The following is a 27,460-nucleotide window of genomic DNA, read 5'->3' as shown; positions in this document are numbered from 1 at the left end:
GTGATAAAAGATATCAGACAACTGAAGTAAATGCAGCTTCATTCACTTTGTCTTCACTGTGGTGTGTGTTTGTGTGTGTTTTGGGTGATTTGAGTGCTTTTCACTCGTCAAGGTAATCCTCTGAGTTTCCGATTATCGTCATGGCAGCCGAATGATTTCAGTGTCGTTGCCGTGGGGATTTTTGATAACAGGGCCGTGACCTTGTGGAGATGATGAGTTTGGATGTGTATTTGGTCCTTTATTAATTGGTGTGACAGCTCTGTACATACCTTGGAGTGGAATACGTCTTCCCTGTGAGGGCTGTTACGTCGGGTTCAGACTGCATGATATCAGCCTGATTATAGCCTGGCTCTGACATCGTAGGGCACGTGTTGTACAGCTTTAATCTGGCCTGAACATCGCTTTAAGTTCTTAATAAACTTTGGCATGTGCAGTTGCAGCTGTGGTTCGTGTAGTGACGGGCACAAGCTGCCTAACACAGAATTCAATTAAAAGGAAAGATGCTGTACGCACATAGTCTCAGCTGAGAAGACTGAGTACCTCACATCTTTATCGAGTGTAGATTTTATCTTGATTTTGGTGTTTGAATCCACCCAGCAGTAAGAGTATGTAGTCACAGAGGAAAGAGAGGCTTTCAATAAGTAGCCTACTTTGGAAAGTTCAAGAGCTAAAATAGGCCAAACATGATGGTGCTGTACAGGTCTGTTTCATTTTTAGGTGCAGAAGAAATGCACAGTGAAACCATAGCACTGGTGCTACTCTCTGGCTCTGTCAGTGTCTGGCTCCATAGTGTAGTGGTTTACAATCCAGATCCCTTTGGGGCCATTCTGTGTAAAAATCTGCCCAGTCAAACACAAGGAGATGCATGCTGCAGTAGGTGACCACTCGTGAAAGACGGGGCAGCTGGAAGAAGCTTTTAGTCAGTGACTATATTTTGCTCACAAAACCAGTTTGTGAAATTCCCCGTGTGCTCTGGCTTCTTCCCACGGTTACGTGCTGATTCCAAACTGACCTGTGAAAGCTTTCTAGGGTGTAAGAGTTCTGAAACTGAGATCGTGACCGCACTACAAAGGTCCTCTTTGTGGTATTACTGTAGCTTGTAATGCCTGGTAAAGGCCTGCTGGTCTGTTGGAAGCTGTGGAGTCAGCGTGTCAAACCAAAACTGTGCCTAAAAGTCGAGTTTTGAACCAAACTGTGAGTATTTTTACTCTGGTTCACGCTGGCTCTCACCCAGTGTTTGCCACGATAAGCTTCAATCTCCAGTGACTTGAGATATACAAGTAGTGCTGCTTCTTATTTGTTATTAAGGAAAACCATCAGGCCTCTAAAAGAAGAAGGTTTTGTCCTTGAGTCTCTCAGACTGCAGCCACACTGTCAGATGAGGCTATTAGAGTTCACGTTATGGTTAAGTGTTGATGTTATACATGGTTTGAAATGTGAAACTGTGTAGTCGATGTTTTTGACCTGATTCTAAAAAACACAAGTTGAAACGCGTCTTATCATCATAATCTACTTTAAAGCTGATGTTTTCACATAGAGCTTGTTGTCAGTGGAAATTGGATATATTTATATGGCTATGATGTGAGCCACAAAGAAAATTTAAACAATGAAAAAGCAGTTTGATGTGAGATGAAACAACTGTCTTGCTCTGTTTCTGTCTCAGAGGAGCTTCCTGGGTTTTACCTCGTTCTCTATCAGAGATCTGCTCAGGGTCAAGGAGCCTCACGTCTCTCTTAGCCTCAGGTAAACACACTTAAATCTTCCCCTTTTAACCATATTCATCACATCTTCTCTTAAAATAAAGTTTATAATTACTCTGTGTCCCCCTTATCCAGTTTTACTAACCTTTCGTCACTATTCTGCATGGTTTAACTCATCAACAACTTTCCCCGCCCACCACCCTGCAGGCATCCGAAGTTCATTTTAAGTTTACCTGCTCTGCACACACTCTTTTCCTCACCATGCATGCTCTCTCCCAGCTTTACCCCATTTCCTATCATAGAAATGTTTTGAAGTCAACGAATTGCACGTCATAAAAAGCTTCCAGGATTGTCCGTTGCTTAGATACTGTAGACCACAAGAGGAAGTGAGGAGAGAGCGTGGGGCTCCACCTCTGTAGAAAGTAGAAAAAGGCAGCTCCTTCCTGTTTTGTCACCACAGCATCTTTAGAGAGACAGACGAGCAGCCGTAAAGACTAGATTAGATGAAAAAGCAAATTCCGAGAGATCGAAGGAGGACAGGAAGAATGAAGACGAGGAGAGAGAGGCATAGATCCAGAGCGCGGTCCAGGCATGAGCAGGCGGAGTGCAGTAGGTGTGTCTGTGCTGGCATGTTGTATCCAGGTGTGCCTCACTACTAACGCATACCTCATGCAGGCTGGCAGAACTGCAAATTTTTGTGACTTCATAAAGAAGCATTTCAAATAAACTTACAAAAGCAAGGCATCTTTATCCAGAAATATTTGTTACCACCTTAATGGAATTTCTTAGCTAGTCTTTCAGACGTGTGTTTGTTGGTTCTTCTATCATTTAGAGGTGCTATTTTGTCTTTAGTTAACTTTTCCTGGTGCTTATTGTGTAATTGGTAGCCATTACTTCATATTTATGTTGGTTCCTGATTACCTTAATGGTGATTTGTTTCTTAGTACCTTTTTTTTGTCTTTCTGTTGTTAATATTTAGCTTTATTTTTAGGGTTATCAGGGGGTCAGGAGGTCCCTGACTGGTCCCTAGTCCTGTGTAGTCCTGTGTAGCTGAAGCTTAAGGAAGAATGTATATTGGCAAGCGGTTGCTGGTGAATACGGCTTATCTAGAAAAGAATAGTCCGTTATTGTCTTTGCACATGTACCATGAAATTGTCTAATTGAAACTGGTCACAAAGAGCTTGCAATGACCTACTTGTCGTTGCTTTGGTTGTTCTAGTTTGCATTGAAGATGGCAACTTGTTTGCAAACACTCTCAAAAACTCAGCTTGAAAAACTGTGATGCAACCCTGCAAAAAGCTAATCCTGGTGCAGCACCGTGCGCCTTACTGCGACAAGTGTCATGTGAATGACCTCAACCAGTAAGGGAATACACATTTTCCCCCCTCATGTTGCTTGTTGCCAGATGTTATCCAGTCAGTCTCTGGGTTGATTCAATGTTTAAAACTCTTTAAATAAGAATTTTCTGAAGCATCAGTGGGGAAAAACAACAGGAAAATTAACGCCTGGAGGCCATAAAAGTGTGCAGCATCTATTTCTACTCCAGTTCTCTTGCTCTTTAGCATTGCCTCGTTGTTCTGTTTAGCCGTGTATTGCTTGTAATTGTTTCTAGTGAGCTTCAGTTCTCTAGTTAATAATTAGTCTTTACCTCCATCTGTATTTTCATTTATTGTTTCTGTTTTTACCATCTAGTCAGTTATTTTGTTTAACTAACTTTTCATTTCCAGCTAATTGTTACTATCGTCTTAAACATGTTCCCTCCTGAACTTTTCTTATGTTTCTAGTATGTTTGTTTTTTTCACTAGCTTCTTTTTGTTAGTTAGTTTGTTTATGGTTAGTGTTGGATTGTTGGTTCTCTGGTTTCTGACCACCTTAAGTTGTCTAGTAATCTTGTTTTGAGTAACTTTTGTCTTCTCTGTAGTTGCTTCGTCTTTCTCGTTAGCTGATTGTGGCTCAGGTTAGCCTTGTATACCTAACTTTCTATTTCTTTCTTCCCGTTTGTTTCGTTGGTGAATCAGGTAGCAGGTGATTGAAGCTTTGTCTTGCTAGTCGTTGTATTTTTAGTTAGCTTTTCATTCAGTCTCTCTAACTTTTCCCACTAGTCGCTCTGCTGTCTTGTTTCTCAGAAAGCTTGGTTTGAAATATTTTAATATGTCCCCCTGTGTTCACTGGTCCGTTCCAAATTATGAATTTAAACTATGAAGAGGAACTGAAAAGTGAATCAGGTTTTCTTGGCTCACAGTGGGCCTCTCAGGAGTGACTGTCCATGTGAGCAAATCCACATACAAGCAGAGTCTGTGTTCCCACAGCGCTGTACTTCCCATATTTCTGATATGTTCATGAATTCTGTTGAATTAATTAGCATCAAATGCCCTACTCATGGTACCCTTACCGCTCAGTCTTTACATTTTTGTGATTTTTTTCTTTGAATATGAAGTGTCCACTCTTTCTTCATCAGGACGATGGATGGCGTGAACGAGGTGGGGGAGGTGCGGGTGTCCCGCGTGCAGATGGAGGGAGACGGCGAGAGTCAAACTCCTTCTGAACACAAGGTAGCACAAAGTTGTCTTTCTCTTTCAGTGGTGCTTGTTTGATGCACCGTGGACTCGTCTCAAGTCGACAATTGGCTCTGTGGTTTTCTTTCTGGCACATTTGAGGTCTAGGTTGGTAGATGAGTCACAGTGAAGCTGCTTTAGCACTGTCCAGTCTAGCTTTCATTTTAAAGTGCAAGAAAAGAGATAAATAATAACAAATTATGTTTGACCTACTTTCTCTCTTTCCGTTTTCCTGCCCCAGTGTTCCACGCTGTGCGACAGTATTCACGGCTCTGTCCACGACAAAGACAACAGTCCAATGATGAGAGCATGTGAGGCACACAGTTTACAGGATATGGTTTTCTGCTTTTATATCAGTTTTCCTTCCTTAACCTGTGTGTGTGTGTGTGTGTGTGTGTGTGTGTGTGTGTGTGTGTGTGTGTGTGTGTGTGTGTGTGTGTGTGTGTGTGTGTGTGTGTGTGTGTGTGTGTGTGCGCGCGTGCGTGCGTGCAGTGCTGTGTGCTCAGGTCTCTAAGGTGAACAGGTTTAAGACAGAAGATCAGAGGTGGCTGCTGGTCAGGGAACAGATGTCAGAGACGCCGCTTTCTTTCTCTTTACCCAAACAGTTGCTGAGCTTGCTCACACAGGAACATACAAACAGGTATGCAGGGCTTGTTCTTTGCTCAGACTGGGCCTTCAGGGGGTGATTACTAACATTTGAGTCTTGTTTTATTTGACAGTATATGCATTTCTGATGATTACATAAGCAGACATGTTTACTATACTTGTGTAAATAAAATGTACATTTAAACAACTTGAAAAAGTTTTTAGTTCAGGATCACCTAAACGATGTTGTTAACTTCCTCCAAGCTATGTTAGCTCTCTGCTAGCTACATGCTGAAGTAAACACAAGACAACAGAACTGAAACGGACGTGTCCATAAGTCGGCATGCTGACACAGATCCAGCACGTTGAGTCAGGACTGGATGGATATGCGATTCTAACGTTAGATTAGTGCATCCCTGCAGAGATGAGATAATGTGGTCGTGCATGTTTTCACACTGTGCTTCCTGGAAGTTGTTCATGATGTTATTTTTGGCTGGGTTTACATATATATGTAAATAGAAATAAAAAAAAAAACACAACCTATGCAAAAATAAAAGTCTGTAAGAAAACGACCCTTCAGAACTAATCTATTATCTCAATAACCTGAACTCAGGTACCAGATCAAAATCACCTTGAAACTGCAGTTTATTCTTTAGTAGTTCAAACTCTTCCTTGTTTATCTTATTCTGGGCGTTGGTGCAGCACCCCAGGTCATCCTCTGTAAGGAACAAGATGTTTTAGCTCCTCCCTCTGTGGACCTCCCTCATTTTATCCAGAGGGCGCAGAGCAACTGCACATACGAGATGAACAAGCAGGGAAAACATGTGGAGGGACATACGTGTGGGTGTAATGTTATTACACGCAACAAAAGTTAGACAACCACTGTTTTCAGCTGCCCCTGACAACAGCAGCTGGGCGGGGCTTCTGTGAGATCGTCAAGGATATCACCTGCCTATGACATCATAAAAATCCAAGAGTAGAAAAAACTTTGTTTCTTTCAGCCTGAAGTTTTTTTTTTCCTGTTAGAATTCAGGAAGTGAAGGAACTCGGTGACCTTTCACCCCACTGGGATGGCCTTCGCCATGATGTCGTCAGCCACTGTAACCACGTGACCGGCTGCTATCAGGAACTGCTCGCTGAGCTCGAAAAAGTCTCAGGTGAGGTCACGTGATCTTCACGCGGATTTAGCTTTTTCCACAGATACTATCTGGAAGTACACAGAACTGATATATCCTGATATATCCGCAGCTTCATCCTGTTTTAAGTCGAGCACCAGTAAGTCAGACAGACACCTTCAGTTTGTTCCGACCAACCTACACACGCAGAGGATGGAGGTCACCAGTCCCGACAGCACAGGTACACCCGGGAGCCTCCTGCTTCTTAGAGATGAGCATTTCAAAGCTAACGTGTGATTTGGTGTCTGAAACCACCGCTGGCCTCACAGAGACTGTTTAATGCAGGGAAGTCGAACTCATTTTAAATCATGGGCTCATACAGCTCGCTGAAACTACATGAGAAATATTTAAAGTTACAGAAAATGTTCTGATAGCGGCTCATCCAGATTGTCCTTTAATTAAAGAATTTAAATTAATTCACAGAAAAGGTTGTTTTTTGGGGCTTTGTTTTCCCCCTGTTGACTCAATATTAAGAATAAAAAAAGACATTTCTGTGGTAAATAATAAAAAAACAGGAACTTTACTGTCATTTCCTTGTTTATCGATTACTTAATTACTCTGCTGTAGTGTGTGGTATGAATTCATACTACCCCAGGGGTGCGGTCCCTTATCAATAGAAAAAGCTGTAAAACCAATGAAAATGCAGTTAAAAGTAAAAAAGCTAGCTTATTTTCAAAGTCATCCAGTGGGCCAGCTTTAAGTCTTTTCAAGGCCTATTCTGGCTCCCGGGCCTCGTGTTTGACACCCCTGGTGTAAAGGTTGGAGCTACATATTTGGATTGTGATTTAAATTCTCTGCAGATGAGGTCACAGGTTACAAAAACATGTGGACATCTGCACAGACTCGGACCAAAGTGCACCCCATGAATGTATCTAATCATAGCTTAAGCTATAAACGTTACCTGTAAAACTGAACATCTAGAGGTTTCAATAAGACTGTTGTTGGTTTAAAAGCTGTAGCATCAGTCTCTAATTGTAGTTGTGGCTTACGAGTCAAGTCGTAACAGTATTCGGTGGTAACCGCTCCACACTGACTGTGGTTAACTGTGGCAGAACTGTATCATTCTAGCGTTACGTAGCAGATTTGCCCTGCAGAGTACCGTACAGGACTTTCTGACAGCGGTAGCCATCTTTGATGCTGTGTCCTGTTTGCACGGTATGAAGCGTCTCACAGCGCAGCACGCTTTCCTGCTCCCGTTTGCAGCAGTTACAAGTGTCTCCCTCTAATTTCAGTGGTGTTTTGTGAACAGCTTGCAGGTAAATTACTGCAGGTTTTTGTTGCATCCCAGTCGATGCTGATAAATAAGAATAAAAAGATGTATTTGCTATGTTGACATAAATTAAAAATGCTCAAATATTTAAATATTATTTAAGTGTTTCTAAATCATAACCGAACTTTCTTTAACTGCTTCTTATTTCTGTTGTGTATTTTTTATCGACTTTTGACGACACTTTACAATAACCATCAGACATACATGTAAGCAAACAATCGTGGTTTAAACTTTATCAAGTAGTTATTTTACTGTTAATAATAAATGATGTTTGCCATCATTAGTAGTGGTGTAATTCCCCTTTATGTTGGTTGTGTGAATAAAAGCAGAAAATAACATTTTATGTCAACGCGGCTGTTGTCTCAGTCTGCGGCTTCCTTCTTCTTCAGGCCTGTGGTGCGTGTGTGGTATGAACAGCGAGACAGCGCTCAGTCGAGGCTGTTTTATAGTAACTCACACCACAGGTTTTCCTAAAGTAAAGGTGAAAGCAAAAGTAAAAATGAAACGGGGTACAAAGGTTCACAGACTGGTACTACTGCCACTCCACCGGCTTACTTAAACATTCCTAAACATCATCTATTAACCTTATGTGGCTGGTTAAACTGGTTTAATTGGAATTGTTTACCAGTTTGTAGGCATTATCATGTAGCAGCTGTAAACACCACATTATGATTCACTGATGATGTTATTATAAAGTGTTTTGTTTCCCATCTTCACCTTTCTCTCTCTCTCTGTGCTTAAGACGCTACAAAGCTCTCTCACTCACTCATCTCTGTCCTCAGGTGTTTGGTATGACGTTATAACCTTTGGTGCTCCGGCCGATCATCACCAGGCCTTTAAACACGGAGGGCTGAAGAAACTCCTCAGGAAACATACAAACCTCAGGGAAAGGTAACGTCTCCACCCTTTATTTTCTCTTCCTCCTCCTTCCTCCAACAGCGTCACACTCAAACATAATATTGTTGGCTGCTGTCGGTTAATCTCTATAATCTCGACTCTGTCGGGATTAGCGTTGCTGCATCGTGGAGTCGGCGCACTGATGCTTTAATTTTTATGGAATTATCTCAGTCTGCACACAGCAGAGGGATGAATGGCAGTGATGTACGTTTAGAGTTAAAGAGATTGTAAGCGCTCGCTGTAAATTAAATTGAGCTGAACACAAGTTAATATCTATAAACATGAACTCATGAATAAAAAGTTTTCTCATTGCCACAAATTGGTGACAATTTATCGCAAATAATTGGTGACGATCGTTCCTGCATTAAGTAAATCACACTGTGTGACACTAAAAACTTCTACGAGTGATTTTCCAGCACAATGTAAGATTGTAACGAGGCAGAAGGTCCAAGTGACACACAGATCATCGGATTAACATTTTGGATTCATCCCCAGATCTTAATGTGATTTAGTGTGTCAAACACCTAATTTGTGCCACTAACAAAACTTTTGTCCATTGCTGTAGAGAGATCAAATATAAGAACGTGTTAGTCAGTGTTATTCAGCGGCCCCTCGTTTATCACGAGTTGCGTTCCAAAAATAACCAGCGGTAGGTGAAATCTGCGAAGTAGCTGTAAAACCCCTCACTACACCCGTTATACACTTTTCTCAGACAGGCTCGAACATTTTCACACTCTTCTCTCTTGTTTAAACACCCTCAAAGTTCAAACCTTTGTAGAAAAATACGTCCAGTATTATGAACTAAAGGAACCTGCAGGTGTCTTTGACGCTGCAAAATGTTTTGTGGACATTGTTGTGTTTGTTGGGGAGAAAACTTACAAACATACAGTACAGCACTTCAGAGTCACACTGCTAGCGATCAAAGATTTCGATAAATTTGACAAAGTGAACACATTCACACTCTGTACTGTGCAGGAGACACGACATGAGATTGATTGACAGTGGTCTAGAGCCAATCAGGACGCAGAACATAATGTGCTAACAAAAACCCCCCAAAAAAGCAAAATTGCACACAAACACAAAAAAATCACCGAAAAGTGATCTGCGTTACTGTGAGGCATCACTGTATTGCATAAAGAGGCATCTCAGAGATAAAAACAGATTTGTGTGTCCACATGTGAAAACTGGAGACTGTGCAAACCAATCAAATCAAATTTGCTGTTTTTTCTGCATTGAGGTTTAATATCAGTCACTGTTGTGTCCAACAAGCTTGTCATGAAGGATAAATACTTAAAGGTGAACTTTAACTCTAAATGCTCAGCTTGAGGTTTAAGGACAGAAATGTCCTGACCACAGGGGGACATCACGGTGCTCGTCGGCTGAGCACGTTTTCAGGCAGAAATAATCCTACTTCTCACTTTGACCCCAGTAAACTCTGTGATGAGTTTATAGCATCAATCATCTTTCTGATTACAACATGTTTCGTTTGGAAATAATGGCCCCACCTAGAGTTAAATCGACCGCCCAGGCTAAAGCTGCTAGATTACGAGCGCGCAGTAGTCTTGGATGTAACCCATGTCCTTCACATCTGGTTTTAAAAAGCCAAAATGTTGCAGTCAAGGATTCAATACAAATTCATGTTGTTATCTGTTGTATAACAGATACAACAGTGTGTAATCTACACAGGTGGACTTGTTGGACTCTTCAGTCTCTTTCAGTTTAGCTTGTTGGTAAAGTTTTCCTCGTCCTCCTTTCTTTCCTCTCCAGATGTGTCTCTTACTCCCAGGAGGAGAGCTCTAGAGCCAAGGAGCTGCTGACAAGGATGGCCCAGCTGCAGCCGTTGGTCTTCGGGCTCGCAGAGGAGCTGCTCTCCGTCGCGCAGGAGCTGAACGCCGCCCGGCTGCGGCAGGTCCTGGGCAGCCTGACGGAACAGGTGAGGAAGGAATAAGAAGAATACAGCTAACCGGCAGTCGTTTGGACACCAAGAAATCTGACGTTTCCTCATACTTTGTCGTCCACCAGACCGAGCAGTTTGTGCACGCGCTCAAAGAGGAGTTGGTAAAATGCGCCCTGCTGGAGATCCATAACCAGTGCATCGCAAACGCCAACAGCAGCCACGTGCACAGCAACGGGCTGCTGTGTGAGAACTGTCCCGCCGATCAGGAGCAGGATGGTGGCCGACACGACACGGAGTACGACGACGAGGAGTGGGCAAGTTGGAGTGTGTGTGATGTCTGCGTGTTTCCGACAGCGTTGTATGATTCCAGTTTTTATATGTGCTTGTTTTTGTGTAGGACAGGGTGTGGGTGAATGTCGGAAAGAGCATCAACTGCATTGTTGCCATGGTCGACCGACTGCAGCAGCAAGAGGAGCAGACGGTGATGTCACCAGAGCCGCAGGAAGGGGACACAAACTCTCAGAACACAGGTGACGGTAAATCACGTCTCAGAGTTCTTATTCAGACAAGTGCATGTTTCTGCTCCTGTTTGTGTATAAAATCATTTTTATATGTTTTAATATATTTAGCATTAAATTAGCGATAAAAAAACAAATTTGTCAATTGATTATTCTGCAAAAGGTTTTAGTAGATTCAGCTGTTCAGTCCATAGTTACCTTGGCTGTCAGTATGCTGTGTGTCCACGTGTATTTACTCTGGAGGAGGAAGTCTTGAAGTATTACCTGACATTGTGCACGTGTTAATATCATGGATTATGCTAGCTGATAATCTGGCAGGCAGCGTTCTCACTGAGATTATGCTTGCAATAACGTTAATAAGCTCGATACAGTTTTTCAGCGATGTGCATCTTGGCTGTGCATGAATCTTGTGATGGTTAATTTAACCTCGGGATTATTTCATCTCGAGTCCTTTAAATCAAAATCAGTCCATGTGCTGAGACAGTCGGAGAATACCTCCGTTTTAAATTCCGATCAGACTTTGACAGTGAACAGGGTTTAATACATGCACAGAGCACGTTTGAATAACAATTTTTAATGCTTCACTGTTTTCTTTCTGTTTGAAAGATCACTTCATCTCACTCATCAGTGCTGCATTTCCTGTTAACTTAGATTTGCTAGTTCTTCTTCTTCTTAGATATCTCATTTTCAGATATCTGTTTTTTGTTTTCTTAAAGTAAATTTCTGATTAAAACACCAAACTTTCTCACGCTCTCCCTCCAGTCTCTCGTTCCTCCTGCTCCTCCTTCTCTGGGTGCACCTGGCAAGAGCACCTTCTCCCTCTGGTGGTCACTCTTAGGGACTGCGTGCGTGAGGCAGTGGGGAAGGCCCAGGTAGCAATGACCTTTGTGGTCCTGCAGGAGGCAGTGGATGTGACGGTCGCTCAGGGCCCTGCACACATAGCCCAGAGACGTCACGCTGTCTTCAGCCAGGCGGTGAGGATGACAGAGATTTAAAAGGGAACATGTTCTGTTTTTTTTTTTTATTGGGGGGGGAATTTTAGTGGGAGTTTGTAGTTTTCTGTATTAAAGAAACTGTGTTTGTCTTCCAGCTCTCAGCAGTAGTTTGTGGTGTCATGCTGAAGCTTTACAGAGGCCTGGAGGATCCTGACTTTCTACGGCAACTTCACACTGTAGGAGTATTGGCTCAATTTGAAAGCCTGTTGAGCACCCACGGTAAATACACACTAGTCACACACAGTCACACTATGGAAAACAGTCATTGGTGAGACCAAATTGTTGTTACCATGTTTGAAGAACCTGTGATCTTATTGCCTTTGACATGGTTGCCTTAAAGACGGGGACCAGGTCTCATGATTGAGTGATTGATGTGTTAAAATGGCAATTGTGGAGTTATTCGGCTATCAGTCTGCAATTAATGTATTTTTCGGTCCATAAGGTGAATTAAGCAAAACAAAACAGTCAGATGAGTCAAACTTTATTCAACTCATTCTTCTTGCTTCCTCCACTTCTGTACCATTGATTCATTAATGTTGAATTCTCTGGCAGCTGCTCTATTCCCGTGTTGTTGCAGTATATTAATGACTAACCTTGTATTGTGGATGGATTATCTCAGTTGTTCTCCTGACTGAAGTTTGATCCATTTACAGCATCCTGCCATGCGATTGCATTTGTCCCTGACCATCAGGAACCCTCGCGTTAAGGGTTAAGGGGAAAAAGTTGGCGTTCATCCTCCAGCTTCACTGTGCTAATGTTATGCTAACATAGCTGTGTCGCTAGCGATCATGTAGCACATCATTATATTCCAGCTAGCCAAACCTCAGTAACCCGACAAACCTCACTGCTGTTTAGTTTTCTGTCTTCATGTCTTCTGAATGTTAAACTTAATTGTTACACCTGTTAAAGCAGCAACGCTGATCATTTTATTAAAGATGAAAGAATTTAGATAATTTTTAACTCTCAGTGATGCTGCAGTGTTCGTTTGACTTTGGGACCTGAAGCAGACGGAGTTTTGGACCCAGATTTCTCCGCGAGGCTCCTGACTATGGTAGCCATAATGCTCCGATAAAGCCACGTACCACATAAAATCGGTTCGAGCTCAGTAAGCACAACCAAAATTCATACATAAGGCGCACTGTCGATCTTTGAGAAAATTAAAGGATTTTAAGTGTGCCTTATAGTCTGAAAAATATGGTACGTACAATCTGTTTGTGATGATACAGTGATTAACTGTGATTAATCTGGGAAAATTCCACAGATTTATTTGGGAAAGTACCCAAAAAACAAAGAGTTGTCAACCAGTTCATTCGAGTTTCTTGTTGCAAAATGTGTTGCAAATAAGTTATTGGTGCAGACTGACTGAGACTGATGGCAGTGTGTTGGCCGTCTGTCTGTGATTTGGAAATCTTCGCCACTCTGTCTGAGAGTGATTGCAGTAAGGTGTGTGTCAGGCCTTCACTGAAAGTGAAAGTTTTAGTAATCACGGGGCATCCACTCTCAAGGAAGCTGCTGTCCTTTATTTTAGTGTGACACATGCAGTGCTTACACATTTAAGGTGTGTTTGTGTGTCAGGTGATGAGATTGGGATGCTGGAAGACATGGAAGTGGGCGTGGCTGACCTAAAGAGAGTAGCGTTCACCATCACCGAGGCCAAAACGGAACAACCAGACGACCTGCTGCCGACACTCAGTGGAACATGGTGGGAATACACACACAGACACACACATCTATACACGCAGTGAGTGTGCAGCTTCCTCACTTTGTGCGTTCATCTCCAACTAGGGGCAGTTTTATTGTTGAAGTGCCGTTGCCCCCGGAGACCTTCAGCTCACTTCCACAGGAACTGAAAGATGGACTGTTGATTCGAGTCGATCCTGTTCTGTTTAACATTGGAATCAACCAGCATCAGAGTTACGCTGAGAGGTAAACAAACCGCTTTTCACTCTTTAATGAGCAAAATTCAAACTCTTGTGAACATCAATATATTTTTCTACCTCTGAATAAAATTGCTGGAAGTAGAGGTCTTATAGGAAAAAAATATTAATGTGTCTGCTGTTGGTGCACATCTTCATCGACAGCTTAATCTTCATTAGAGATTATTAATCAGATGACTTTAAGCTGCATCTCAAGCTGCACATTCGTCTTTTAGGATTCGACTAGCTTTGGTTACTTCTCTGTAGGCGCTTAGCTCATCCTCCATTTGAAACAAGCAGCCCTTTTAAGGCACACCTTTTTAAAAGTCCACTCTTTTCTGATTGGCCGGCGTCTGGAATGCTTCAAATTAAAAGCCCAAATAAGAACCCAGAGGAGTTTCAAGATGTTGTAGTTGAATTTTGTGAGAAAATCTGCAGGTAGAGATCAGGTTTAGGTAGAGAAAAGGCTTTGAAAACAACATTTATTGTTCATACCTGGCTTTTGACATTTCCCTCATTATTTGAAACTTTAGCCAACTTTTATTATGAACATTAAACATTATAATATCACAACAACAAAAAATTAGAAGGTTGCTTCCTGTAAGCTGCGAAATTTCTCTCCATTTTTGGTAAAATTACTCAGAAGCTGATGTTTGTTTTCAGGTTTGGTGACTGTTCGTTGCAGGAGAGAATAAACCAGCAGAGCTGTGAGCGTCTCAAAGCTTATTGTAACACACTGAGGGACAGACTGCCGGACATGGGTAAGGCTTTTTTATCACTACTGCGGTTTCTTCCTGTTAAAAGGGTGCTTTCCTTCCCACTCTTGCTAATTGCTTGCTCACAGAGGGTTGTCTGATCGCTAACAGTGAAACAATGACTGAACTGAACTTCCTTCTTCTTCTGTCAGCTGGTATCCAGTCGCTGGCAGACTTGTTGTCTTCTCTGGAACGCAGCATTGAGGCCAAGAAGAGGAAGAACGTGGAGGTTCTGTGGATCGCTGCTAAGGTAAGCACCTGAAACAGACTTACTCATGTAAGATTTTTAAGACCTGACTCTGTGGGGATCACCTGGTGGGAACCACCGGGAAATATCCCAGTGCTCCCGATGGGGACTCCTTTACTCCATGTAACCAGTTTAGAAACACTAATTAACCTCACAAGCAATAATATGCTTGTACAGGCGAAGAACGTCCAAGCCCCACAGAAAGGGCTCAGCTGACTGTCAATGTTGAACTTACTCAAGGGGCATTTACACTAGGACCTCTGCTACAACACTTCACATAATATTAATGTGTTTTCTCTGCTTTGGTTCCTTTGAACAAAGTGTTTTTGTCACGTGCAGGTGTGTCGTAAGGTGAACGGTGTGCGGCTGACGAGCTGTAAGAGTGCGAAGGACCGCACTGCGATGTCGGTGACGCTGGAGCAGTGCGCCTTACTGCGGGAGCGACACACACTCAGCCAGCAGCACTTCAGCACCGCACTGGACTGGATGAGAAGGTGTGTTTTTGTTTCTCCTGAAAAACACAACAATCCTCTTCCTCTTGCCTTCCTTTATTTCTGTTTGTTCGCCTCGTTTGTTTTTCCTGTTTCCCCGTTTTGTTCTCCACTTATTGTAAATGTTGCAAAACTTTTTCAGTTTAATCTTTTTCTCTCTTTGTTCTTTTACTTCATGCCATCAATTCCCTCTCTTTCTCTTCACATCTCTTCCTTCTCTGCCCCCCCTGGCTTTCATTCACACTTGCACACAAACACCCCTGCTCATCCTCCAGATCTCGTCTGTCCTGGGGGCAGATGCTTGGCTGTTACACCCAGTCAGGGTTCCCTGTCTCTGGGTTAGATCCAGGGGAGACTCCCTCAGAACTCCCACAGTGTTTGGCCCCCAAAGCCCCCAGACGGCACCTTTACCCAGTGGCCTTTCTCCTGGTGACCTCTCACCTCCTGGTTCTTTGGCTCATCCTCAGCCTCGTTATACTGCTGGCAAAATACCAGTAGAGCAGCACAGACTGGGAACACTGGGAAGTGGACTGCATCACTATCACTCTTACTATTTTCTGTCAGGTTTGTTCAGACGAAGCGTGTTCATGAGATTTAATTCAGCTTAAGGAGACGAGAGGCGGCTTTCTTTATTTTTCTCTTTCATTTGTTGGAAAGTTTTATTCACAAGAATGATACCAAAGACTAAAACAATATGTCAGTCAGTAAGTATCCTCTAATGTAAATCTGGACGTGTTTTAGAGTTTGGGGGGGTATTTACATTTTTAGGGAAATGTTCTTGCTTATTTATAGCTGTATATGTGTATATATACAGTCATAGGAACCATATGTCTACAAAAAAAAGAGTAAATTAGATTCACTTTAATAAAATATAAAGTTACAAATCTTGATAAAGTAAAATTTTTAGATGGTGCTCAAGTGTTCACTCAATAATGTGCACCCCTCTTCAAAGTCCACCCCACTCTTCTTCCCTGTCGCACATCATTTCTCTGCTATGCTGCTCATTCTGTTTAGAGACCAACAGAGGAACAAGTTTGAATGAAAAGCAGACGGTTATTTGTTATGGCTTTGAAATCTGAAATTTGATTTTATTATTACCAGACCACAGTTTGTGACTGACACAAGGTTGATAATGCTTTTTTTTTTTAACCCTTCAATTTATAGCGAGGATTAGGATACAATTAATTTGTAGCACAAACATTTACTCTAGTACTTTACTGAAGTGCAAAGACATGAACAGTCTGTAATTTTAATGGAGAGAGGCAGCATAACAACCACAACATAAAAGTTATAAATTAATTTTCATGTCACTGAGTGAAACAAGTGTTTGAGAACATGCAAAACAGGACTTACTACTTGGTGGCGAAACCCTTGTTGGCAAGTTCAGCAGTAAGATGTTTGTACTCCTCTTTACAGAAATGCTCTAAATACTTCAGGTTTCTTGGCTGCCACTTGGCAACTCAGAGATTTAACATGCTAACTGAGGCCTGTAGAGTCAGAGATGTAGCTCTCTGTTTTTTGGATGGTCTGACATTGCTGTGAATTTACTGAAACATTCACTGCTGGGAAGATTGTGGCATTGTGCTTTCATTCAGCACAAACACGAATGTTTGTGAGCAGCACACTGCCGAAGCTTCTGCTTTTATAGAGGTGATCATACTTGCTGAAGATCAGTTACTGTAATCTAATGAGTACTTTATATTTTGATCCTAAAACCTTAGTATACATACTTGAGTAAGATTTATTCAGCACAACTAATCATAGTTAAGATCTATGTGTGAACTTATTTTGCAAAACAATAATTTAATGGAAATTTCTGTTGTGCAACAATGTAACACATTGTAATACGTCTGTCTTTACTAATCAAATATTGTGATGCCCTGCGGGTCCTCCTCACTCTATTTAAAAAGTCCTGTAAACCCCCTGCGGGTGGTAAGTGTTAGTAAAAAACTAATGCATAAAAATACACAGAATGCAATGAATAAAGTGCCTGACACATATCATCTCCATATTTTAGGCTCATACACCTCATTTTAAACCCTTTTATTTGTGTGTGTTTTCAGTCATAATAAATTCATTAAAATGATTCATATTAAAAATGATTATTATTTCTTGGCCTTTCATTGTTTTATGTAACTGCACAGCACAGGTGGAGGATGAAGTTCATGACTCATTAAATCACAACAGACACATGATGGGAAATACAGCAGGCTAAAATAAAGCAGAATCATCCTTTAACATGAAGTCGTCTGTATCCTATAGTTCACTCTGACATCATGTGATGTTTACATGGAATAAACTTTTAGATTCACGTCATTCAATTTGGTTTAAAGTCAAAACAGTTTTTATTTATATAACACCAAATCAGAACAGTCACTTCAAGACTTCAACATTCACACAATCAGTGTGTATGACTGAGCTGAGAATAATCAAGTAATGACGAGAGACGATCACAGTGAACAACAAAATCTAAAAATAAATGTGAATGTAATTCTAAATGGTTTTTTTTTTTGTTTTACAAAATGAGAACAAATTCTGTGCAATGAATTAATGAATCTGCTGGTTTTTCTATTACGGTCCATGAATAAATTGAATTGAATTTAAAAAATATACATTAGCCAAAATATTCCTGAAACATTTGGAGAAGAGAGAAGTTCACATATGTATGTGGTTTCATTCAGTATTGCTGAAAAAAACTCACCACAGGGCTCTAGAGTGCGACCAATTTGGTCGCAAATGCGACCAAATTTTTCAGTGGTGCGACTAAAAAAAAAAAATTGCTTGCACCTGTGCGACCAACTGTTCGGGTGGCAAAAAAAAAAAAAAAAAATCTGCAACCTTCCCTGTGGTCAACAACAGACACACATTTTGCCCCTATCATGGACTAAACCAATCAGAGATAGTCAGGGGCGGGACCTCTCTGATTGGCCGTGGTCCAGTTGAAAGTGCAGGTGGAAGTGGGAGGTGAGTAGCTTGAATAAAGCAATATCAATTCATTAAATCCTGAAACGACTTTTAAATATAACTGTGTTTTGCCAGAAACGCCAGATTCTCAGATTAAAGCTCACAAAACCATTTCGACAACAACCAAACAGCAAATGAGAGCAGGTACACGAATTCCACACAAAGACGTAAACACAGAACGGACCGACGCATCAGAATCAACTTTGTCTTTCTCGGCTTTCTCACCCGACGGCCCGTAGACGGACACGCTGTCGGAGCTTAGCGGTTCTGATGCGTCTGGTCCGCGCTGTGATTACGTCTTTTTGCGCTGATTCTGAGCTGCAGGTTTTGTCTCTCTCCAACCAAAATTCACCGAGCCAGCAGCAAAAGAAGCAGCAAACTGCGCTTCACATTTGATCAATGTCGTCATGAAATTTGCTGTTTTGCTTCCACGACTATTAAAAATCAGACTTCATGCACAGCTAGCTCTCTCTGTACTTCAAGAACAGTTTCCCGTCTCCAATCTCTGTTTTCTGTATTATTCATTCGCTTATTACCCACCAGTCTACCGTTGTTTCAGTATCAGTGATGATACCCAGCCCTAGTGAGCAGCCCAGGCACGACAGAAGTGGATGTAGCTGTAATAGGAAAAGAACTATTGCTAACTTTTCTGTTAAGTTAAGGCCTGATCCTTCTGAAATTCATAGCCTGTGCTCTGACACGGTGTCATCAATCTTTGAATGCTGAAAAAGCACAGTGTATCCAGAAAAACACATTATATTATATAAATTATTATAAAATTTGTGTGCGCCTAACTTTTGTGCCGGTACGCCTAACTTTTTAAAGTTAGGCGTACTGGTACGCCCATGGCAAAAAGTTAGTCTAGAGCCCTGCACCATGAGCTTTGAGAGTCTTAATGGTTAGAGACACCGGAAGTAGAGCCATCCAGACAAAGTCAATCATTATCTAAATGAAACATGATAAGACATCAAAGTAGCGCACATGAAGTGTGACTGACAGATGATCTCTGTGCAGAGAAGTAGCACGACACAGAGTTCACAGCAACAACAATGGAGACCGAAGAAACTGGAAACTAAATCACACATTTTAACCAATTGTCCCTCAATGACTTTTGTTTATTGCAGTTTAATAAAATCTGCAGTGACTTTGTAGTCTAAAAGGCAAAGTCCAGCATAGAGCGGCTGAGTGAATGTGGTCTGGACTCTGTGGAGGAGAGTCATGGTTTCAGAGACGCTGTAGAAAGACAGAATACCTGCTCTGTGATCCAGGTACACTCCTACTCTGGAGGACCGAGGACCTGAGACAGGAGTTGAGAGATTCTTGAAGTGAAAACCATAGCTATGTGTGTCACAACGTAATGCCCAAGATTTGTCATTTCCTCCATAAACACATTCATCTGAGTACCATGCTCTCCCAATATCCTTGTATGCCACTGCTACACAAACTCCTCTCCCTGTCCACTCCACCTCCCAGTAACAACGCCCAGTCAAACTCTCTTTACTCATTACCTGATAATAGAAAGTGAATCTGTCTGGGTGATTAGAATAGGACTGCTTTTGTCTTTTTACTGTTGCTTTTCTGTTCCCCTCAGATAATACCAGATGCATATTTGCTGTGTTTGGATCCAGTGTGATTTCACGTGAACATTTTAAGAATCCAGCTCTGGTCTTTGGCTCTGCTGGTGACAGTAAAACATCCACTTCAGTGACTGTCAGTGAGATGTTTGTCCATTCCTCTCTCAGAATGTCCTGTAGTTTATCTCTGGTCTCTGACACAGCTGCTTTCACATCCTCAAAGTAGCTCAGAGGACGAATATTGATGCTGGATGAGTGTGTAGACTCACTGAGTGCTGACAGTGAGGGGTAGTTGTGTAGAAACTGGTTGTGATCCTCTGTGTGTGAGAGCTGCTCCAGCTCGCCGTCTTTCCTCTTCAGCTCAGCGATCTCCTGCTCCAGCTTCTCCTGAAGCTCTTTGACTCGACTCACTTCAGTTTCCTGCTGGGATCTGACCTGCTGCTTCACATCAGAGCTTCTTTTCTGGAGGAGACGGATCAGCTCAGTGAACATCTTCTCACTGTCCTCCACTGCTTTATCAGCAGAGCCATTGATGGCCTCCACCTCCTGTTGAAGCAGCTTCACATCTTTCTCTCGCTCCTGGATTCTCTGCTGGATGTTTAGTCGTCTCACCTCGAGCTCCTTCTGCTTCTCAGTCCTTTCTGCTGCAGCTGGGACTGTTTCATGGCCTTTATGTTCATCCATCAAGCAGAGATAACAGATACTCTGCTGATCAGTACGACAGAAAATCTTCATCACCTCATCATGATGAGAGCAGATGTTGTCCTGGGTCTTTCTGTAAGGGTCAACAAGTTTGTGTTTCTTTGATGGAGCTGCATCATAGTGAGGTTGGAGGTGTTTCTCACAGTAAGAGGCCAGACAGACTAAACAGGACTTGATGGCTTTCAGCTTCCTCCCAGTGCAGACATCACAGGCCACATCTTCAGGTCCAGCATAGCAGTGATCAGCTGGAGCAGCTTGGAGTCCAGTCTTCTTCAGCTGCTCCACTAAAGCTGCTAACATGGTGTTTTTCTCCAGGACAGGCCTCGGTGTGAAAATCTTCCTACACTGAGGGCAGCTGTGGATTCCCTTCCTGTCCTCTTCATCCCAGAAACCTTTAATACAGTTCCTGCAGTAGCTGTGTCCACAGGGAATAGTCACCGGATCCTTCAGTAGATCCAAACAGATGGAACAAGAGAAGGTTTCTCGGTCCAGCTGAACTCCTTTCTGTGCCATTTCTCCTCTCAGTGTCAGTGACTGTGTGAGTTTCTCTTTCTTCTTTTACGCAGAAGAGGGAGGGACTTTGAACTATTCCAGTAACAGAAGAGGCAGTTCAGTCAGTAATGTGATCACAAGTGGTGACAGAGGATAAACCTGGCAGTAACCTCATTTCAAACATTACCGATCATCAAGATGTCTGCTTTAGGTAATTTAAAAATCAGATGAATGACCTTCCTGAAGTTTTTGTCAAAGTTAAAACTTTAAAAAATTGATCAAACATGGTCACTGAAACCTATCAAAATCTCTCACTATGTTAATATCCAAAAGGGCAAACCCGAATCTTTAAAGGATATTCAGGGAGACTTTGGCACCTTCTGACTTCATCAGGACAGAAAAGTTTAAATGTTTGAGGTTTATTCACAGGTGTCTAACCTGTATAAGTAATGATGCATCCAGGTGCTATAGCACAGAATGCAGAGAGGACTGTCGGGCTGTGCATCAAAAATGTCTTTGAACCAACATGAAATTACTTGAAATAAAAAATTATTGAAATCAAAGTTAGTATTTTAATTCAACATTTTATAGCTGGATTTAGTCATTTTACTTGTTCCTGAGACAGATTTATGTGATCTGATAAGAAAATTTTGTTCAGTTGCCCTGTGGTGCTCCATCCTTTATAGATATATTTAAAATTAATGATTGGGGCACCTTCCAACATTTGCAGGTTGTAAAAAAAAGTCCAGTTTTCTTCAGCTCCTCCAGTAAGTCTGCTAACATGGTACTCTTGACCAGTACAGGCCTCGTTGTGAATTGCCCCATGCACTGAGGGCAGCTGTGGATTCCCTTCATGTCCTGTTCATCAAAGTGTGTTTTAATACAGTTCATGCAGTAGCTGTGTCCACAGAATAGTCACTGGATCCTTCAGTAGATCCAAACAGATGGAACAAGAGAATTTCTCTGAATCCAGCTGAACTCCTTTCTGCTCCATTTCTCCTCTCAGCAACACTCGATATTTTAATAAGAAAGAAGCTGTCAGACAGGTTGTTTCATTTAGACTACAGAACAGGGTGCAGTTTGAACTTTAGCAGCATTTATGAGTTTACATTTTTATTATCATCAGTTTGAACTTTGCTGGAATGTTTTACCACTCCTTCAAATTGTAAAAGACTGATGCTTGGTCATATGATCTGCTCCTATGGACCTATTTGTGATTGCCAACCAGTCACATTGCAGTTCATAGCCCTGACTATTATAAGATATTCTGTATTGCTAAAAGTATTCTTTTTATCCTTCCAAATCAATGAATTTGGGACACCTCCAATCACTTCCAGGCGTTTAAAATTGAGCACTTAGCCAAGCAAACTGCTTCTGGAAACATTCATGAGAGAATGAGTGCCCCTCTGGAGCTCAGTTAATTCCAGCTGAGTCCATGTGTTTGGCCAGCTCATCCCATGCTGTCACATATCCTGTACTACTGAAAAATTCTTGAACTATACATTTTTTTTCCTTTTTTTTTTTTTTGGATTGGTGTGAACACCACGGACCCACAGCATTCAGTCACTGTTCAGTCATTTATTCACAGCCCTACATCACGCACACCCACTGCCAGACTGAGGTCAGGGCCATATCCGGCTGCACCTACGGCAGTCAACCCCCCTTACCTGCTGGGACAAATTGGCTCTAGCTCTCCGTTTGAGGCGTCCATCTGCAAGACACCACCTGGCACCACTTCGTCCACTAGACAAGATCTGACCAGCCCCCGTGAGATGAGGGGCTGGTCAGGTCCGCAAACCCAGGCACAAACCGGCGACAATACCCAACCAGCCCCAGGAACCTCCTCACCTCCTTTTTGGTCTTGGGGCACAGGCCAGATGCAATGGCGGCTGTCTTCTCTGCCTGTGGATGCACCTGCCCACCCCCCAAGTGGTATGGTACCCCAGATACTGTTGGCTGTGAGCCCTGCCTTGATCAGAGACTCCAGAACCACGCCCACCTTCTGCACATGCTCCACACAGGTGTTACTGTGAATGATAACATCATCCAGGAAGGTGGCAGCCTGTGCACTGTGTGCCCCCCTACCTGGTCCATTTGATGCTAGAAAGTGTCAGGGGCTCCAAACAAGCTGAACAGAAGGCCATCTTTTGCCTGGACTGGTGCCCCAGTGCATGGTAGACATCAGACCGCTGTTTCCCTGGCAGACCATCCACAAACTGCTCCAAGACCACCTTTGCCAGTATGCATGCCTTCCCCTCCAATGGTCCGGGCTGCAGCCATATAGCCCCTGCATCGTGGAGCTAATAGGCCCACACAAATAACCGATCCTCCCCCACCAGCTGACAAACCCAGAAGCGCCAGAAGTGATCCTCCGGGGAGAGGTCCAAGTAATCGAGCCCCGCATGGCTGATGTACTCAAAACTGCCCTGTAAAGCAGATGACAGGCTCAAAGGCGCCGTCTGAGCCTCTCCCGACAGCATTGGCAGCAACCACGGTGTCCATTCCGCGGCAGGCCACTGGCATGCCTCTGCTGTGGCCCGGAAGGTTTCCAGAAATGACTGAGGGTCGTCGCCCTCCCCAATGCATCAACACCGCCAGTGCCTTTCCAGCACCTCGGTCTGTCGCTTCTGCAGCCTGTCCAGCTGTACTTTGTACACCGCCACCTCTTCATGGTGCATGACCACGATATTCACCAATATTCGGACTAACAGCTGGAGCAGCTGTACTGGTTGTGCAGGCTCGGAGTCCAACATGGAGGCTGGGGTTCGGCACCATTGTTAACACCACGGAAAATGGGAAACAAATGCAGCTATTTACAGTAGAGATGGGGAAAACAGAGTTTATACAAGTGTGCAATCTGAGCTCTCTTAGGCAACTTTCTTGTAATTTCTGTAAAGTCTTCAGGAATAGTTCTCCAGGCTACTAAGGACATTCAAAGCTCTTCTTTGGATGTTTGCTTTTGTTCTATTCTCTGTCTGGGTGATCCCAAATTGGATTTGAGTTCCATGTGTGATAAGTGTGTTAATTTATCCAGAGGTTCAAGGTTCTTTATTTGTCACATGCATAGTTATACAAGTATAACACACAGTGAAATGTAGCCTGATACGCTCCTCGACATGTGCAAAAATGGGGGGGTAGAGGAAGAACATTATATATATACACACACACACATTGGGTGAATGTGCAGTAGTAGCAGCAAGCAGGTGAATTCTGTACATTAATATGAATAGACATCTGACTATTTTACAGAATAGACAATATAAACATATTTAAAATTAAAAGAATTTGAAATGTACATTGTTCCTTGGTTTAGTGTCTGGAACAGAGTCCTGTCTCAGTCAATTATAGATGATGTGAGAGGGGGTGGGTGTGTGTGTTTAGGGCACGGATGGCTTGGGGATAGAACCACGATGTCATGTTCTGTGTGAGGATGCTCTCCACAGCGGATGTATAGAAAATCCTGAGGATCTTTGGAGAGACCCTGAACTTCCTCAGTTGTCGTAGGTGGTACAGGCGCTGCCTAGCCTTTTTGGTCTGGACCTGAATGTGGGCAGCCCATGTCAGGTCTGAGAAGATGTGGACACCAAGATACTTGAAGGACTGCACCCTCTCCACTGGAGCTCCATTGATGATAATAGGCTTGTAGTCTCTGTGCTGACCCCTTCTGAAGTCCACCACCAGCTCCTTGGTCTTGCCGACGTTCAGCTGGAGGTGGTTGTCCTGGCACCACGATGCCAGATTCTTCACTTCATCCATGTAGGCCGTCTCATCGTTGTTGGAGATGGCGCCCAACACCACTGTGTCGTCAGCAAACTTCACAATGGTGTTGGAGCCAGATATGCTTTTACTGCGCTGGTAGTGTGTTTGGGATCAATGTCATTCTGAAAAATGAAGGAATTGCCAATCAGATGCTTTGCTGATGGTATCGCAGGGTGCAGTGAATCGAAATCTGATGGTATTTGTATTTCCAGCAATTTTGCTGTGGACACTCATTGTTGTACTTACACACTCTCACTAGATCACTAAGGTCTGCTGAGAAAATGCTCCTGGCTGTCTCCCAAGATCCAGATTAAAAGAGGAGATGGGTTTGTAGAAGCGGTTGCTTCTGAATTAGGGCACAAAATGCCTCTTCACATCAGGAGGTCGTCAACATTAGATATCTTTAAAACAGTTTGAAAAACATTTCTTTGTATTTTAAACCAGTGGTGTTCTAATTTTTTTTAATGTATTTTGTTTTCTCCTCTTTTCTCAATGTATGTTATCTTTATCTTTAGGGGGGGGGGGGGGGGGGGGGGTTAAACAATTTTATTTTTAAGCGATTTTATTATTTTATGTATTTATTTTTCTTAACTCAGACATGATCAGTATACACCCTTCACACTCCCTCTTCAGCCTTCGGAGAGGATGTACAGGAGTGTTCGGGCTCGCTCCACTGGACTGTTGAACAGCTTCATTCACCAGGTTGTCAGAAGGCTGAACTCTGTTCATTACCATTCCCCATCAGCCCCTACCCCTACATTGTAAGATTGTACCCCTAGATTGTCTCTCACACAAGTTGGCTTCTTACAATTCTATCCTTGTACATTTTACAAGCTGTTCTATTTATTTATTTCTTATTTCTTACCCATCCTATAATTGCAAATGCGAAGACATTGTTGTGTAAATTACATAGGGCGGGTCGCTGGGACTTTATTAAATCTCCTTCGGCAACCCTATGGGGGAATAAAAGAATTTTAATTGGAGGGACATCGGTTGACTGGTTACAGTGGCGTAAGGCAGGCATCCTTTATGTATCAGATTTGTTTGACTGGGGGACCAAATGTTTTTTTAAGCTTTGATAAAGTTGTGGAGTTATACAAGTTGCAGCATAATCAATTCTGGAGATATGTCCAAATGCATAGTTCATTATCAAAGTGGCCTTTTGAGTTGTCCTGTGGGCAGCCCTATGGAAGTCCTGCTCTCAAGATCACCCTTGGGTAAAGGTATCACTTCTAAAATTTATCATTTATTGCAAGAACGGTCAGCTGACCCTCTCCTTAAAGTTAAGGGCTATTGGGCCCAGGACATGGCATTGGACATATCTTCAGTTGAATGGGATTCATGTATTCATAATGTTAACACTGTGTATAAAGAAACAGGCAGTAGATTTATTCAACTTAAGATAATCAATAGGTGGCATCGAACACCGCAACAACTGTATAAATGGAACTTGGCCCCCACGGACGATTGTTGGAAAGGTGATGGTCAAAACGCTTCGATTTTACATATCTTATGGAGCTGTTCGGCACTTCGGGATTGGTGGGAAAACATAATGGAGGTAATTTTCAGTGTTTTCAAAAGGAGATTTGGTATCTCACCAAAACTGTCCATACTTGATATAACCACAGAAATTTCTGATGGAGACTTTTCCAGTTATACAAAAAGATGGATTATTCTGGCTCTTACTACGGCCAAACAGGTCCTGCTAAGACATTGGCGGTAAAAGAAGACCCCCTCCCTATGAAGAGTGGCCAATGACGATGGCTAAGTTGGTGTTTTATGAAAAAGTGACCTATGGTTTATTAGATAAATTGCATCAATCTGATTGTATTTGGTCCCCCTTTACAAGCTGGCTTTCTGTAACTTGAAGAACAGAGTAATGAGAGAGTGGTGGTGTGGGGATTGGTGTGCAAAGAAAGAATAGGATAACCTCCCTTTGTCTTTGTGTGTGTGTGTGTGTGTGTGTGTGTGTGTGTGTGTGTGTGTGTGTGTGTTTTTGATTATTTATTTTTCAGTTCTGTTATCAAAGTTTAAAATGAAATAAAATTGTTGATGAAAAATAGTTTACTAATCCCTGAGTAAATAATGAGGTTACAGTTGCTCCAAGATGGATGAGAAAAGTGGTGAAAGTCTCCTAAATCTCTTGTATGTCCTACAAAACATAAATAGAAGTGGTTCTTCATGTGGTCCAGTGTCCTTAACTATTCTCTCCTGAAAATGTATTCATGGTTGAGTGATTATTTACTTTTCTAATTTCATTTATTCTTCCTATCCTTCAGCAATTTACATTTTATTTTATTTTTCCTCTTGATTTTGAATCTTTTAAACAAGCAGCGCTAAACAAAACTGCCACTGGTTTTAGATATTTATGAAAAATGCTAATCTTAAACCATTGTATGTCCATGACTCAATGTTAATTTGTGTATTTGTGTCTCTTTCTGCCCTGCTCTGTATGTATGCAGGGATGGCTGCAGGATGGAGAACGTGGAGAAAAACATTGGCAGCAGGAAGTTTGCCTTCAGCAGCGTCCAGCTTCTCACCTTCCCCAAACTCTACAGACCTCCAGATGGCAGCTATGGATAAGAATGCATAAAGTTTATCTATGTACATATGTGTATATAATTTCTTTTATCATTAATTTGTTTTATAATGTGATGACAGTGTTATTTTTATTTCTGTGTTCATAAAAATGTTGATTGTGGGTGTGGAAATTTGAATGACCAACATTTTTCTGCAATAAACACTTAAACACTCGACTTATTTCTGTCTAATATTAAATTAAACCAAATGGGTAATGATATATGCAGCAGCACAAGTCATTGTGGTCTGGGACTCCAAAAACACATGAATCTGCTAAATTGTCTCCACTTTTTCATTTACCCCAGAAACAAATCTGTAAACTGAAAACATTAAATATTGATAAGTATCAAAGTTCAGTATCTGATCAAATGTGAAAAAATTACTAAAA

General features: G+C 42.2%; 2 protein-coding genes across 7 annotated transcripts in view; one reads left to right on the top strand and one right to left on the bottom strand.

Moving 5' to 3' along the window:
- The window catches only part of LOC101465848 (type II inositol 3,4-bisphosphate 4-phosphatase), a 33,228-nt gene extending 5,980 nt beyond the window's left edge, over positions 1 to 27,248 (top strand). For 3 of the 6 annotated variants that reach the window (XM_004573935.5, XM_012915605.4, XM_012915606.4), the window contains 18 exons: positions 1,664 to 1,743; positions 4,159 to 4,252; positions 4,497 to 4,566; positions 4,748 to 4,895; positions 5,867 to 5,997; positions 6,089 to 6,196; positions 8,068 to 8,176; positions 9,950 to 10,115; positions 10,205 to 10,393; positions 10,477 to 10,615; positions 11,360 to 11,571; positions 11,688 to 11,811; positions 13,168 to 13,294; positions 13,378 to 13,518; positions 14,172 to 14,269; positions 14,416 to 14,513; positions 14,850 to 15,004; positions 15,277 to 17,103. In XM_004573935.5, coding sequence (XP_004573992.3) covers positions 1,664 to 1,743; positions 4,159 to 4,252; positions 4,497 to 4,566; positions 4,748 to 4,895; positions 5,867 to 5,997; positions 6,089 to 6,196; positions 8,068 to 8,176; positions 9,950 to 10,115; positions 10,205 to 10,393; positions 10,477 to 10,615; positions 11,360 to 11,571; positions 11,688 to 11,811; positions 13,168 to 13,294; positions 13,378 to 13,518; positions 14,172 to 14,269; positions 14,416 to 14,513; positions 14,850 to 15,004; positions 15,277 to 15,499 — 2,412 coding nt within the window. In that variant the 3' untranslated portion in view covers positions 15,500 to 17,103. Of the gene's footprint in view, positions 1 to 1,663; positions 1,744 to 1,782; positions 2,314 to 4,158; positions 4,253 to 4,496; positions 4,567 to 4,747; positions 4,896 to 5,866; positions 5,998 to 6,088; positions 6,197 to 8,067; positions 8,177 to 9,949; positions 10,116 to 10,204; positions 10,394 to 10,476; positions 10,616 to 11,359; positions 11,572 to 11,687; positions 11,812 to 13,167; positions 13,295 to 13,377; positions 13,519 to 14,171; positions 14,270 to 14,415; positions 14,514 to 14,849; positions 15,005 to 15,276; positions 17,104 to 26,954 lie in introns of those variants that run through there. The other 3 variants (XM_004573936.5, XM_012915603.4, XM_012915607.4) reach the window with 3 other exon arrangements.
- Positions 19,044 to 20,784, bottom strand: LOC106676000 (tripartite motif-containing protein 16-like). Its single transcript, XM_014411755.4, has one exon. It carries the CDS (start codon positions 20,752 to 20,754, stop codon positions 19,081 to 19,083), a length of 1,674 nt encoding a protein of 557 aa, XP_014267241.3. The 5' UTR covers positions 20,755 to 20,784; the 3' UTR covers positions 19,044 to 19,080.
- Positions 27,249 to 27,460: the final 212 nt, after the last annotated feature.

This window comes from Maylandia zebra, linkage group LG3, assembly GCF_041146795.1.
Source record: "Maylandia zebra isolate NMK-2024a linkage group LG3, Mzebra_GT3a, whole genome shotgun sequence".
NCBI classification, from domain to species: Eukaryota; Metazoa; Chordata; class Actinopteri; order Cichliformes; family Cichlidae; genus Maylandia; species Maylandia zebra.
Note: the sequence above shows the minus strand (reverse complement) of the source record. Positions and strands in the feature narration are given on the sequence as shown.

What these genes read in the sequence shown, in the direction of transcription:
- LOC106676000 (XM_014411755.4), bottom strand. Translation starts at nt 20,754, where the DNA reads ATGGCACAGAAAGGAGTTCAGCTGGACCGAGAAACCTTCTCTTGTTCC.